Source organism: Rhipicephalus microplus, chromosome 10 (assembly GCF_043290135.1).
Source record: "Rhipicephalus microplus isolate Deutch F79 chromosome 10, USDA_Rmic, whole genome shotgun sequence".
NCBI classification, from domain to species: Eukaryota; Metazoa; Arthropoda; class Arachnida; order Ixodida; family Ixodidae; genus Rhipicephalus; species Rhipicephalus microplus.
In genome coordinates this window covers 63,850,511-63,864,571 of record NC_134709.1, presented here as the reverse complement: position 1 = coordinate 63,864,571, position 14,061 = coordinate 63,850,511, and the positions used below count along the sequence as shown (strand labels likewise).

At 46.2% G+C, this 14,061-nt stretch overlaps 1 protein-coding gene across 2 annotated transcripts in view; it reads left to right on the top strand.

Moving 5' to 3' along the window:
* LOC119181638 (pikachurin) overlaps window positions 1–14,061 on the top strand; it is a 173,252-nt gene that overhangs the window by 41,337 nt on the left and 117,854 nt on the right. For both annotated transcript variants that reach the window (XM_075875762.1, XM_075875761.1), the window contains exon 2: window positions 10,484–10,600. In XM_075875762.1, coding sequence (XP_075731877.1) covers window positions 10,484–10,600 — 117 coding nt within the window. The remainder of the gene's footprint in view (window positions 1–10,483; window positions 10,601–14,061) is intronic.

Genomic DNA, 14,061 nt, shown 5'->3' with positions numbered 1-14,061 from the left:
GCGGCATCGATTCCCAGCCACGGCAGCCCCATTTTCGATGGAAGCGAAAATGCTCGATGGCCGTGTACCTAAACTCAGGAGCACGTTGATCCAACTTGGCCGAAATTTCCGACGCCCTCCACCACGGCGTCTCTCTTAATCATACCGTTCTTTTTGAACGTCCAACCCCAGAAATGATAATTGCGGAAACGTATGGGATGTTCTGCGGAACGTTTCAGTAGGTGAAGCGCCATCACAATCTTTATCGTTATAACTGATCCGAACTGAAGGTGGCTGCTCAGAGCGACGCTATACGGAGCGCGTTATCTGGGATGTCGTTATTGCAGTGTCGCCCTTTCTGCAGCGCCCTCAAGACTCCGTCGTAATAGTGCTTCATTTTATGTTCGTTCATGAACTTGCTCTTGTTTTAAATAACATATGCGATTGGAGAAATCGCATCTACATCCTTGATTCATTTCGTGCCACTTTGTTTTCTAAAGACACAAATGCAGTTAATTACTGAGCTAATAATTAAGCCCGTTGATTAAACGTAGTATAAGCTCGACGTAGCAGACTCCCTGTGTATGCGATCGGAACACTTTTATATTCATGTCAGATTCATGGCTGTGTCAGGCCTAATAAAACCGATTCTATGGCTATGTATATAGCGTATTTTTTTCGGATATTACCCGCGCCAAGATAACTAAATAATGTTTAAAAATTGTATGTGTGGGTACATGCAGAAGTTATATGCTTGTTTTTTCGGAGTTGGTGTCGGGGTTGCAGGTAACTTGCAGGGGCAGGCTATATGTCACAAAATAGGGTATACAAGCATATCTATTTTTTTTCGTAAATTTTATTTCAACTCTAACAACCAAGTGGGAGCGTGAAGTCAATGATAAAGAAAAAAAAAGGTGGCAAATTTTTTCATTTATTAGTTTTTATTTAAATAAAAATTGATTCAACGATTCAGCAAAGCTCAGGTAGTCTAACCTAACCTTCCTTACAACGTCGCCAGTCCGCTGTAACACCTTTAGCATTTAAAGTCTACAACCTACCAGGATTTTCGCAAGAGCGCACGAGCCTGGACTCCATTAAATGCCATTGTCTTCTAACGGCACGATTGGAGCCAATATGTGACCGATCGTGCGAAGCGATTCCTGGTGTAAGTTCTACGTAACATGCCGTTCGCCCATAGGCTGTGAAGGCGTCCAATACACTTCTTCGGGTTGGCCTGCGCTGGTATGTTCCGCGACGAAAATAGCACATAAACGAGTGCAAGCAAGAGTGAGATTCTTCTATGTAAATCTGTCATATACTAATCACTCCTCCCTTTTCCGAACAATATCGCTCTTCATCACTGCTGCAGAGAGGAAGAGGGTGAGTAGATATGGAGGAATTATTTGGGGGATCAATCAGATGAGGAGGTGTAGCTTGCTAACTCACACAGACAGCACTACGCATGTTTGTAGAAGTGCGATAAACATCTTGCCCCAGAAGCTTCAGCGCTACACAAAATCAACGCCGCTAAAGGAAGGAAGATAGAGTAGCGTCATTTTGACGAAGTCTCAGCCAAGATCAAAAGCCACCACATCAGTCTTCGTGATAGCGGGCAAGGCTGCTGATTCGGCTTATTAAGAAAAACATAACGAAACAAGTAGAACGACAGACGACGCCGAAGGTAGATGGGGCGAGAGGTGGAGTAATTAGCTTCACTTGTTACGAATGAGGCTCGGGCAATGCTGCCATTACAGAGGCGTCTTCAGAAATCAGCGAAAGATGGGAACAGAGAGTGGAAGACAGAAAGGGAGAGCTGGGGACAACTTTGCCCATGGTCGGATTTATCTCTCGGGTCCATGAACGTGGTGCGATGAACTGCGAGTGTACTATATACTTACGTGTTGTGAGAAGGGTCAACAGAATGTGCGCACGCGCACGCACACACAGACAAACAAGGCTTAGCCGGGCGCGCCGAGCGGATTTCAGAGTAATCCGATTGCGACAGCTGCAGCCGGCTGGAACCTCGCGCTAGTCCCGGTGTTCGCGCTTCCGCGGGGCGTATCGTCGCTCCTCTTTGGATTGACTCGACTTGGCTGAAGACTGCACTCGAGCAACTAACAGCGACGTCGGCAGGGGACTAACTGCCACGGCCATCGGCTCATCCCCTCCTGTTTTTTTTTTTTGTTATTACCGTTGGAGTGGTTGCCTTTGGCCCTTGGAGCAATTCAAGAGTGCGGGGTGAGGCCATCTTAGCCCGTAGTTTGATTTCACGGAGACATGAATGATCTTATGGAGGAGAGCATTAACGTCGCGCAGGGCAGCCTTGGGAATAGGACTGTCAGGTGGAGCCTTCTTTGCTAGCAGTAACACGCGGCCTCTGAGATGCAGCGTATTTGCCCAGTGTGTACGTTTGTTGAGATGCGCTGTTGTATACTTGCCTGCATTGCACGCTCACTCAGAGACGGGGTCACCTGTTCAGCCCACACTTGGTTTTGTTTTTGTTCGTTTGTTGAAAAAATGCTGCCCAAGGGTCCCAGCTAATTTTTCTTTTGAGTCTCCTTGATTGCGGGATACTACGCTGTGTCGAGGTGAAGTCCACTTCCTTGTCTTTACAACGATGGTCGATGGTTCGAAGCTTCAAGTTAATTTTAATTATTTCTTTTACAGAACATGGAGTCAGAGCTAAAAGCCATGATATGCTGTCATATGTTTTCAGAACAAGCGATGACTAGTGGCCACCTTGTTTCATATACTCTTTCTAATGAGAATCTTTATTATTCATTGGCAGTGCACGTTTACAGTTCTATGATGTATACTGTTATCTCCTACTGCAACTATACTCAAGCTATCGCAGTGTTCTTATTATTTTGCCATTTCCATCAATTTAATAAACGCCTCTTCCTTTTACTAACTGCCAGTGAGTTCGTGCTTCCATCCAATTAGAAATCCAAACCGTTTGAATGGTAAACACTTTATGTACCTCCTAAATACCTTCAGTAGGATGCCTTTTGGGAGTCCCTAGGATCCCTGCTGTTGGGCGAATGCCCCCGCTTTTCGTGGTACTGTATTGAGTGGTTTCCTTACTTTAGTCACTGTAGTAGCATGCTAGGTCCTATTGCGCAGATTGTGCTCTGGTTTATTTGGGTCCTCTGTAGACAGTGACTTGGGGTTTCAAGGAGCAAAGCGTTGTTCTCTGTGACGTTATAGTTTCTTAGGTCAAATAGCGTAGACATTTCATCGAACACGAAAACTGACCTTCGCTGTTGTCGGAGTCTGCGGTGCCAGCACGAGCGATGCAATAAATTATCACGTGATGATGTTAACGAGAAAGTCAGATATCACTAGAGCGTGTGCTTTGTCATGACATAAATGTTGCGTAATCATGATGTCACATAAGGTGATATCATATATGATGAGGTCACATGACATCGTCACTCAGTCAAAAGCGGCCCGACCATGAAAGCAGCGCAAAAGCAGCGCAAAAGCGAAAACCACCGAAGACGGCTTTCGGAGGTTTTCTAGAGCCAGTCCGCCTTAGGTATACAGAAAGCTTTGGGAGGTTCGCTAGAGCCTCTCTGCCTTACGTGCCGAAAGCTTTCGGAGGTTTTCTAGAGCCATTTCGCCTTATATACGGAAGGCCTTTGGAGGTCTGCGTGGGAGGCTTAATACATCGTCTGAGTTGAAAAAAGAAGACCGCTTTTACGTATAGGAGATGTTTTAGGCCAACGCATATTAAGGGCCACTATAAGTTTTTTCTGTATTTTTTATTTCATCCCCGTATCTTTTTCTCGCTGAGACGACATCTATAGGGCAGTACTAACTAGCTTGCGCTTTCCTGTCGTTCAGTGCAGTTGATCTAGACATCATACCACAAAACACAGAGTACTATTCGCTCCACGCCGTTATGCTGGAGTGCATCCCATATTTATGCCCTGGTGTGTATTGAAATGGCCAACGCAAAGCGCTCGTTGCACTGCGGACACTCACTTAGCTGTCTTACAGGCTCAACTGACCTATCAGGGCGGAAAAGCACGGAACAGTATTTCTTCTTTCGTGTTACGATAGAGGTTCGCTGTTATCCTAGCCCTATCGCCAGACGGCGTAATAGCGCTTGCACGTTTAATGAACCAGAGGTCCTGCTCTGATATGTCCGAGCTCTCGATACGACTGTTGGTTTTATTGTGCAAGCCATTAAGCTTCGAAACCAGGACCATCTGCATGGCGCCTGGCTTGTGCCAGTGGAGGTTAATTTGGCTGCGGTGCCGTAAAGCAGGTGGATGAATACGGGTCGCAGCTGTGGTGACGTCGTCTAGGCAGGTCACACTTGATGTAGGACCATTGCGGGTTTGGTTGCAGTTTACTGCTTTAGGAGAAAGCCTTAGTTGCCTATACAAACACCTCACAAATTTGAAAGCCAGTGGGAGGTGAGGGGGGGGGGGTGTCTTAAAGCACGCCTGTAGGCGCGTACCAGGTAGAAAGAAAAAAATATGGAAGAAGGAAACAGAGAGCGTGCTTCAGATGGTCTTTACCGCCATGGATTGCGTTCTGGGTAGGAGGTGCGAAAATGTATGGCGGGGCTACCAACCGTTCAAGAAGTTAATCCCGGTTTCTTGCATGCTTAATCTGAAGAAACAACGCAAATGTGGCTCTCCTGTGTTTCCCTCCGAAATGTGAACCACACATCAAAGCTTACCACAGAGCAACATATACAACAAAGAATACAGCACAACTACAGCTCCATTGTTTCTTTGTATTAGATACGCGCGGAATTGGTCTATACTTCCTTTTCTCTGCGTCTTTACCAAAGCAGGCATTTTTCTTTTGTATTGTGTTACATATACTCCTGTGCGCTATGTAGAGCCGTGTGCGTAGGCGTAGTCAACCACACAATGTGCATTGCACTGCAACTCACGAGAGTTGGCAGGATAAGCAAATAACCTTACTATCCTTTTCGTACATCCAATTTACGTGCAGGCGGACAGTCACGCTCAATATGAGTTGAAACACGGGAGTTCGTGGCCTCACGAGTTCAAAGATGGCGCATGGCTTCCACTAGCCCCTATTTTCATCCCTAAACGCATATTCAGCTGCTGAAATAGAAACAACCTGAACCTTTGCGCAAACTTTGAACTGGTGATGCTACGCGCTCCCATGTTGCAAGTGGTATTGAACGCGCCTTTATACAGGTTTGGCATCCTGCTGTGCAGAAATAGGCATGAAACGTAGACTGAACCATTTTGGTGCTTTCAACTGCTGAGTTTACCCAGTAAAATACATCACTACAACTCAATACACAAAACACTGCCGAGCATACAAACAGCGATCTACCACTCGGCACCGATTACCACTTCTACAACGGTCCAATCAATTTCCACTCATAGTGAGGGCGGCGGTGCAAAAGTGGCACTTTCTGCTTTCAAGCCAAATCAGCACTGGCCCCCGACCCAAACCACAGCAGTGCGCTCTACCTTCCACAGCCGCGACGTGTACAGATTCGCACACGTCAAAACAAAATCCTGTCGATACTCACGGTCGTAATGTATGCAGTATAAAACTGCTAGTGTCAGTGTATTTGTTAAAAATACCGACTCTGCGCTTCATAGAAGGGCAGAGCATACTCCTGGTGTGCGCCGACAGTGCCGTCCCGACATCTAGGCTAGGAAACCAAGCGAAACTGCCTTAACCTGTCCGCTTTTCTTTTCTTTTGATTTTTCTGTCTGCTTGTTACAAGACAGGAATGACGGGGAGCGAGCAATCAATGACCCTCGAAACCTTGATATGAACGGTTCACTTTTCTGCGTGGCTGATTTCACTTACGCTCCGGCGCGCAGAATCGACGAGTTTGATAAGGCATTGTTCTTGGTTTCCCAGCGGGCCCTAGATTCTCTGTTTATTCGAGGATAACAAGAACACGGACACAGACCACAAAGCGCTTCTTATATGTACATCTGCGTTCCTGTTTTCGTTCCGTCGTCATTGCGCAGTTAATAAAAAAATTGCTGAATCTATTAACTGATTATAGCCTAAGAACGTACCATGTTTCTGTTCAACTGTTGAGCACCCCGTCTTTTAGCGAACATCGCACTGAAACTCAGCTGCCAAGTCGAAAGCTACACTTCCTCACCACCTTGAAAGCGCGTCTGTGGAAAGATGTATTGAAGACGTGCAGGATACGAGAGAAAATGAGCAGCTAATGAACGAAAAGTGAGCAGAACTCTCTTTGGCGCTCCACCGCGGTTGCGCGCAGACATTTTGTGCGAAGCAGTTTTCCACAAGCTTCCTTCGACTGGCTGTGCCACGTATAGTCGCTGTAGGATGTAAGTCAGGGTGTAGTGGTGAGAGGGGTCAGTTGTAGGTTTCCGCTTGGATGGTTCGGTAGAAGGCAAGATTGAGAGAGAAAAAAAAAACACTGAGCTATGGGAGAAAAGCGAAAGGGCCAACGCGAGAAGTCGGACGCCGTTGTAATGCGCTGCGCAGTCAGCGGTGGCTCCATTAACGGAACGATCCCCAAAAGGCAACTCTCCCCGGCGCACGGGCTATAACTCCAATTAACGCACGGCCAGATGAAGTGGCCCCTGCGTGGGAGGAGGCCAGCAAGGGTTGTTAGAGGAGTGGCGCAGACGGCGCTGCCGCGTGGTGGCGCTACAGCTGCAATCCCCCCCTTGTCGGGGCGAAACGTGCCCTGGGAGTAGAAGATATCATAGCGCCTGCTGAGCTCGAAGCTCGGGCTTTTTGGGGGTGCTTGCTCTTTTTCTTATTCCTCTCTTGCCCCTCTCACCCGTCGCAGAAGCTTCTGCTTCACACGTTGGTCAAACTTCGTGCTTTCATGAAATGAATGTTTCTGTACGAAGATGCATGCCACTCTTGCCTTCATTCCTCATTTAGCCCTCATTTTGAAGTTTGGTATTTGCAGTAGCTCACACGTGCGCACTTCTGATTTCCTTTTTGCAAGCAGTTAACAAGGTCTTTCTTGTTCCTGTAGATAAAATAATAAAGAGCACTATACTAGATCGCCTATTCCTAATTTGCATGGAAGTCCGGCGAATCGGAGTCTGCATGCTGCTATTAGAGCTCGGAATTGCTTCGGTGATGAGGCTGTTAGCATTAGCGGCCGACGCGGTTAACAAAATCATGCGTGTACATTTCTCCGCCTATAACTGCTAATGAGATAAATGTAGGTCGCATGACGGCTAACGGGTGTTATGTGTTAGAACGGGGTTAATTAGCGAGCTTTCTATCTGACCGGGTTGAGGCTACATTGGCTGCCGTAACATCTGGCTTTCAATACAAGGAAAAGGACTCAGTACAGTTGTATACATACGCAGAAATACATACATACATACATACATACATACATACATACATACATACATACATACATACATACATACATACATACATACATACATACATACATACATACATACATACATACATACATACATACATACATACATACATACATACATACATACATACATACATACATACATATTCAACATGCAGCAGATTGCTCATTTCAGTCAAGGAATATTGCGGGAAAAGTTTTAACGAAGGTTTACTGTGGAAAGAGCGTGTACACAAGTTATATCATCAAAGCAAATGAATGACCTGTTAATCTATTAGCGAAAGCCACGGAGCATTTTATTCGAATAAAAGTACCTCTTTGTACAGTCTGCTACGTGCTCCGGTATTTCTTCAATTAGGAATTTAACTCTCAACATCAAGACACGAACGACGAGTTGGACGGGCGTTCAGCCTGAGATGGAAGGAAAGGTCTGGTACGACTAATTATTTGCGCTGTGTCTCGTCTCATAGACGCGACACCTGGAAAGGCCCGAAATCTCACCGCGTCACCGATGCGGACTCAAAGCTAATCTCTTTGCGCCCGAAGGCATAATTGGGTCGTCAGGGGGCTTGCAGCCTCTCACACGCAGCTGCTGCGCCATTAATTTATGGCGCCACGGCTGTTCTCGCCTATAGATGCGTTATAATCCGGCTTATCTTAAAGTAGGCTATTCACGATGGGAAGGTATTTAATAATGTTTGGAGTACCGCGCGCTGACCCTCATTCACTCCTCGCTATCTTTCATGCCTGGCCCGATACGTGAACAGAGGACATAACAGCCGTGTACCGATGCTGTCTTGGGAAGCGCATACATGTGAACTCATCGGGAGTTTCGATTAGCGGAGACATTCTGGAGTTAGGTGCGCTTAACAATTCTCGCGATCCTTTATATCCTTTATACTTTCGTCGCAAAAGACTTGAAGGCGACAGCAATTTTTTGACAGCGAAGATGCTTAAGCAAGCCGTATTGCGTCCGACCCTATCTCTAAAAAAAATATCGATGCACCGTTCTCCTAGCAATCACTCGCCTCGCGCGTCTGGTGTGACGCCGTTTCAAGCCGTCTGTGTGTCCTAGTAGCACCGGCCCCGCCGGAGTGCTCGCGCCATGTCGAACGTCGTTACGTGCCGATTCAGGTGACGTCATGCGGCGCTGTCTGTGCGCCGGGCAACAACTGTGCAGCGGCCGCGCCCGAAGCTAAGTAGAAAAATAGCGTCGTGTCGAGACAGTTCGCACCTTGGGTTGCCTTAAGAAAGCACGTACTCCCGAGGAGGAGGCCGCGTTTCGCGAAGTGAAAGTGCTGTTTATGATGTATAGTATTGTTCAATGTTGTACAAGGTACGAGCTTGAGGTGATATACCAAACTAAAAACGTAGGTAACGGCAAAGAAGACCAGGACTGAATAAATAACACTCAGCAGAGTGGAGAGAGAGTGCTGCTTTTGGACTATTAATTTTCTCTCTTCCTCTGTCTCTCTCTTGGATTCCTGCCCACTCTTGAAGCACCGGCCACAAGATGCATGCATGTGTAGGTGTTTATACCCACACTGTATATATCGAAGTCATTTGTATGCCCTTCTCGACAATTTTATAGACTAGAATAACCTGTTGTCTTCACTTTCCTGATACCTAATAGCTGGTGGTTACGGGAAACGGCAACAAGGCCGTGATCCACCATACCATCGTACCTTTACAACTCACGCAAACTTCACGGGAATTTCTTTTCGACATAGAGCACTTCTTTAGCTTGTCTTTCTTCGAAATGTTGTCGAAGTAACGCCACAAAGAACGTTTCTTAAGCCCTGGAGCACTTTTTCAAGTAACCATGGAATGAATTCACTGGAATAGCTTATTGTCTCACGAACTCAACGCCGCAAAAATTTCAACAATCCGTTCAGTGCGAGTGGAGTTGCAAAGGTTTGCCGCATGCTGCAATTGCATTCTCTCTTCTCTCGTCCCGATGAAAGCGCTGGAAGCTAAGCAGGGAGGGATGGGAGGTGCGAACAAAACACGTCATCCGCGCCTCATGACCTTGGGCACTTTTTTTTATTCTTCGAATGAGTGGCTTTTTAAGTTTGACTGCGTGCGCACGCGTGGACAAGTAGCAGCCTCCCACGCCGATCTCTGTAACGAGCGAGCGCGCCATGTTCAAATCAGCGAATGGCTGACAAATGGGCTAACTACAGTGATGTTTGGGTATATTGCGTCATTTTTCGAGAGAAGAGAAAGCAGTTCTTAGGTGACTGATAATTCATTGTGAACTGCAGGCCGCGTGCTGTGCTATAATATTTGGCTCGCGTGTAGTCGAGAGCCTCTGTTACCGATCGGCAGCGTTTTCTGACCATGCTCAAAAAGTGTTGCAGGGCCCTTTTTCTTAAGCTAATTCGGCTCTTTGTAACAGTCCTGCAAGTGTAAAACACCCTTTGGTATCTGTCAGTAGCCCTCTCATGAATGCTACTAACAGGAAAAAGAAACGTATATGACACTTCGGACAGGGCTGCGGTGCCGGATATGGGTGTACTTTCTTCTTTTTACGGCAACGGTATCGTTCGCTAGTGTCACACCGTGCACTGTCTGTCGCGATCAAGCCCAATGCTGACCATATACTGTTCAACAGGATTGGCTCCACTCTGCGTGAGGCGCAATGAAGACAAATGCAACCAAGAAATTCTATGCGGATAAAGCCTTATGCAGATCTAAAGGGTGCGGCTGACCCTGGTCGTAGTTCACCCTTTGCTGTAGTCGCCGTGATCGTCGCTGGCGTCATCGTAGTAGTAGTAGTAGTAGTAGTAGTAGTAGTAGTAGTAATAGTAACAGTGGTAGTAGTAGTAGTAGTAGTAGTAGTAGTAGGTGCGTCACGTGGGTCACGTGGTCAGAAGGTGGAGCAAACAAAGAAATATATAAAACATTATGATGAAAATGATGATGATGCAAGGAATATCGTGCGCTTACAGCTTCACTGTCTGGCGGTTCTCACGGCTTGGAATTGCCTGTACTGCCGTTTTCTTTTTTTTTTATACAAGAGTCACGGTCAGCCTTGACGAAGCGTATACATATTGTTAGGGCGCGGCACTATTCTTCATCACGAATTTCGTATCGGTCGAGGGCACGCCTGTTTATGCCCATGTCTACAAGTGCTTCTGCATCTTTCCGACACAGGTGAATGCCGAGTGGACGGCCCGTGTCAACAGATGTGCTTTGACCTGCACGACGGGACGTTCGAGTGTGGATGCACGCCCGGCTACCGGCTATCTTCCAACGGCTACAGCTGCCAACGTGAGTGTTTTTCTTCGCCTTCGTACTCCTCTGTCACCCTTTTCCAAAAAAGTAGACCAGCAGCGAAGCTGTCATGGATCTGGTCCTGATGACAAGCGAGAGACCGTCGTGGCACGCTCCGCCTTCTGGATACACTGCTTAACTATGTTACTTGTGGACGAAACGAAATTATATTTTTTTTTTTGTTGTGTTGGCCGGGGAGGCGCCCCGGAGGGGTGGTAATACTGCAAAGCTGCACTGGGTGCGAAGAAGAGAGGTGCGGCGGAAGTGACCTGAGCGGTTATGGGAATAAATGCCTGACCACACGTACCCGAAGCAGCACATTGGCGCGTGCTTTTCTAACGCAATGCCACATCCTCTTCCTATAAAGAGAGAGGGTGCACGGCTACGCTAACTTGCTCGCCCTTTCTCTCCTCTCCATAGGGAGAGGGCGTAGCGCCGCGTCAAAAAGCTACGCGCGAACAAGGTGCAACGGGTACGTATATTCAGGCCTTTAAGGTAGCACCCTCTTCTTACGGAGAGAGAGAGAGGGGGCTCACAGCTTCGCGTAGCCACTTGCCTTCTTTCTTCATAGAAAGAGGGCAGAGCTCCGAATCTACGCGCCACGCAATGACGCGCTGCTACGTGTACGTGTGGCTAGGCCTTCCTACGATCAGGCTAGCAACAGTTCATCACAGACATCTCCGGTAGATGGTACGAGAGCGCTTCGCTGTTTCGACACCTTGCACTGCACGGAACTGAAACTTTATGTATAGAGACTGTTAAAAAGATACTAAAGAGCAAAAGGGTTTTTTTACTTATTTGTAAAGTACACTGTCAGAATCCATCACCGTGACATGACGCTCTCTAAGCGAGAAACCCCCGAAAAGAAAGTGCGAGTGGAAACGCCACCTTGCGATTCCCTGACCAACCAGCGAGACGGTAGAGATTTTGAAGCTTTATACTGGGTCTTACGTAGCTTCTAATTAAGACAAGTGAGGTACATTGCGTTTTGTGGGCGCCATAACCCTAGCACACAAAATTCAAGAAAACTTCATCAAGCCAATGTCGCCAAAGGACCAAGCATACATTATTACGTCACGAGCGCAGATTTCGGTGCGCAATTTAAAAATGACACTTGAACCTTGATTTTCACCACTAATAATAAACTAGTACCAAAAAATTGGCACATCCCACGTACAGTGGGAATCGATGATATGCGAAGCACAAATATGGAAGGTCGATATGCAACTTTAAAGTCATCACAGCGTTACGAGGTGGAGGTAAATTATGCCGGACACGACTTCCGGGTCATGATTATCATGCTTGGATGTGTCGTTTGCTTTCATCATCTATTCACGTCACGAGATGCCAAATTTGGTATATGTGAACCTAGTGTAACGGCCGCGAGCACTCTATCAACCTGGTATACGTTGTCATGTTCTTATATGACACTGGTTTCATGATTATCAAGTTTGCACCAGCCATATACCTTCGTTATCCATTGACGTCACGGTCAGAAAAGCGGGGCATTTATGTAACTGAACCTTTCCTTCGATACCGGGGCCATAAAAATCGCAGCGCGCACTGCTGAATTTTTTCTTTTTTTTTCATATATAATTTTGGTGAGGGTTCCATACCACCAACAAGTGCTCAACAACTGAAGAAAGGTTTTGTGAGCAGTAGGTCTCACATCAGCTGTTGCGTCCTCTACTCTTTTTTTCGCCGGAAGCCTAGACTCTCGTATGCCTCTGAACAAGCACTGTTTATGAGTATGGTCCAGGATAAATTATGCGTTATAATCATTCCTAGATATGTAAATCGAGTAGTATTTATTAAGCACTTCTTCCCAATGGTGTATAAAAACGAAACATGGCGCTTCTTTGTACTAATACGTGCGTATGTCGATATAGAACAATTGATTTTGTATTGTATTTCATGCACCATTCGCACAACACCTGTAAGGAGCCATTAATTTTAACTTGGTACTCCTTCTTTTGTACTGTAGAATAAAATAAACACTAATCTACAAACAGGTTAAGCTGCACACCTGGCTCTATGACACCAGAAGTGTCATTGATATACGCCAAAAAAAAAAAAAAACAAGAAGTGTCCCAGGACAGATCCCTTCGGGCCTCCTGAGAGGAGACGGGAAACAGGTCACAAACGTGCCAACCGCGAAACTTGCTCAATAAATTAAAGACGCTACACAACTCAGGCACTGCTGTTTGTGTCATCGAAAGGACTAATCAGGTGTACAGGCTCAGTGAGTCTCATTAGCCCGCGCTTAGTGTGAAGCCCCGGGTCAGGCCCGTGTCTTGGAAAGGATTAACTTCGGAGGTCGTTGACCCGCCGGCTGCTTGGTCAACTTGGAGCGAAAGGATGAAGCTTGCACAACAAGAAAACCCCGAACAACAATAAGAAATGAGAGCCCGGGGGTGCTGCTGCCGCTCTAACGAGAAGACTCGTCAGTGGGTACAGCTCACTTCAGGAGCTTAAATGCCACGCAACCTGACGGTTTCCCTAATTTGCTCTTTTTTTTTCTTTCTTGCGCTGCTCGCAGACCTTCGACACTCGAGATTTTTAAGACAAACATCCGAAGCTCACATGCTCTGGGTGCCTGGACAGGAGCATCGTAATAAAAAGGCGTAGGTGGAGAAATGACTGCTAAAAAAGTAATTGAACGTAATTACTCGTTATTTCACAGAATTTTTTTCCAAATCCTAATAAATCGTATTGCTAGTTACACCAGGCCTATAGTAATGACTGCATTAACATTATGATTTAAAAGTAATGAATTTACATAAAAACATTCAACAACAACTCTTGCTTAGACTTTTGAGGGACCCTTTCTTTCTCTTTGGTCCCTCTATTTTCCCACTTCTCTCTTCATTGCTAACTTGCTGTGTTTTTTAAACAGTTTTTTTCGTCCCATTTCTTCTTTGTCTTTCAACCTTTTTTATCTCTTTCTTCTTTTTACTTCTATATGCCCTTATTTCTATCTCTTGCATTGTCTATCTCAGTTTTTCTCTTTCGTTCTCGCTCTGTGCGCTCGATGTCGAGATCATTCAGGTTAGTGCATCTCACACTGGACAATTGTTTTAAAGAGCGAAGCTGAAGATGGGGAAAAAAAGGATGAAGAAAGCACGTCCCAGCGCATAATGATTGTAATTTTTGTTTCAGACTAACGTAGTCTTTCCTATAACCTATCACAGCCCCGCTGTTAAAGATATGGCATTGCAGGCGGGAAAATGACGTAACTGTTTCTTGGATCAAACGCATCTACAGCAAAATGTTTCGCTAGCTGCCATAACGTTGCACCTGGTGCACGAAACAACAGCGCTTCGCGTTATACTCTCGCATTTTTTTTTTTTTGCCCGAGAGCACCCACTTATAGGCGAGGCACGTACCTTATTGCATCATCTGTCCCCCCAACCTTTCATATGAATGTATGCAATATAAATCCCGCAGGTATGGCGGGT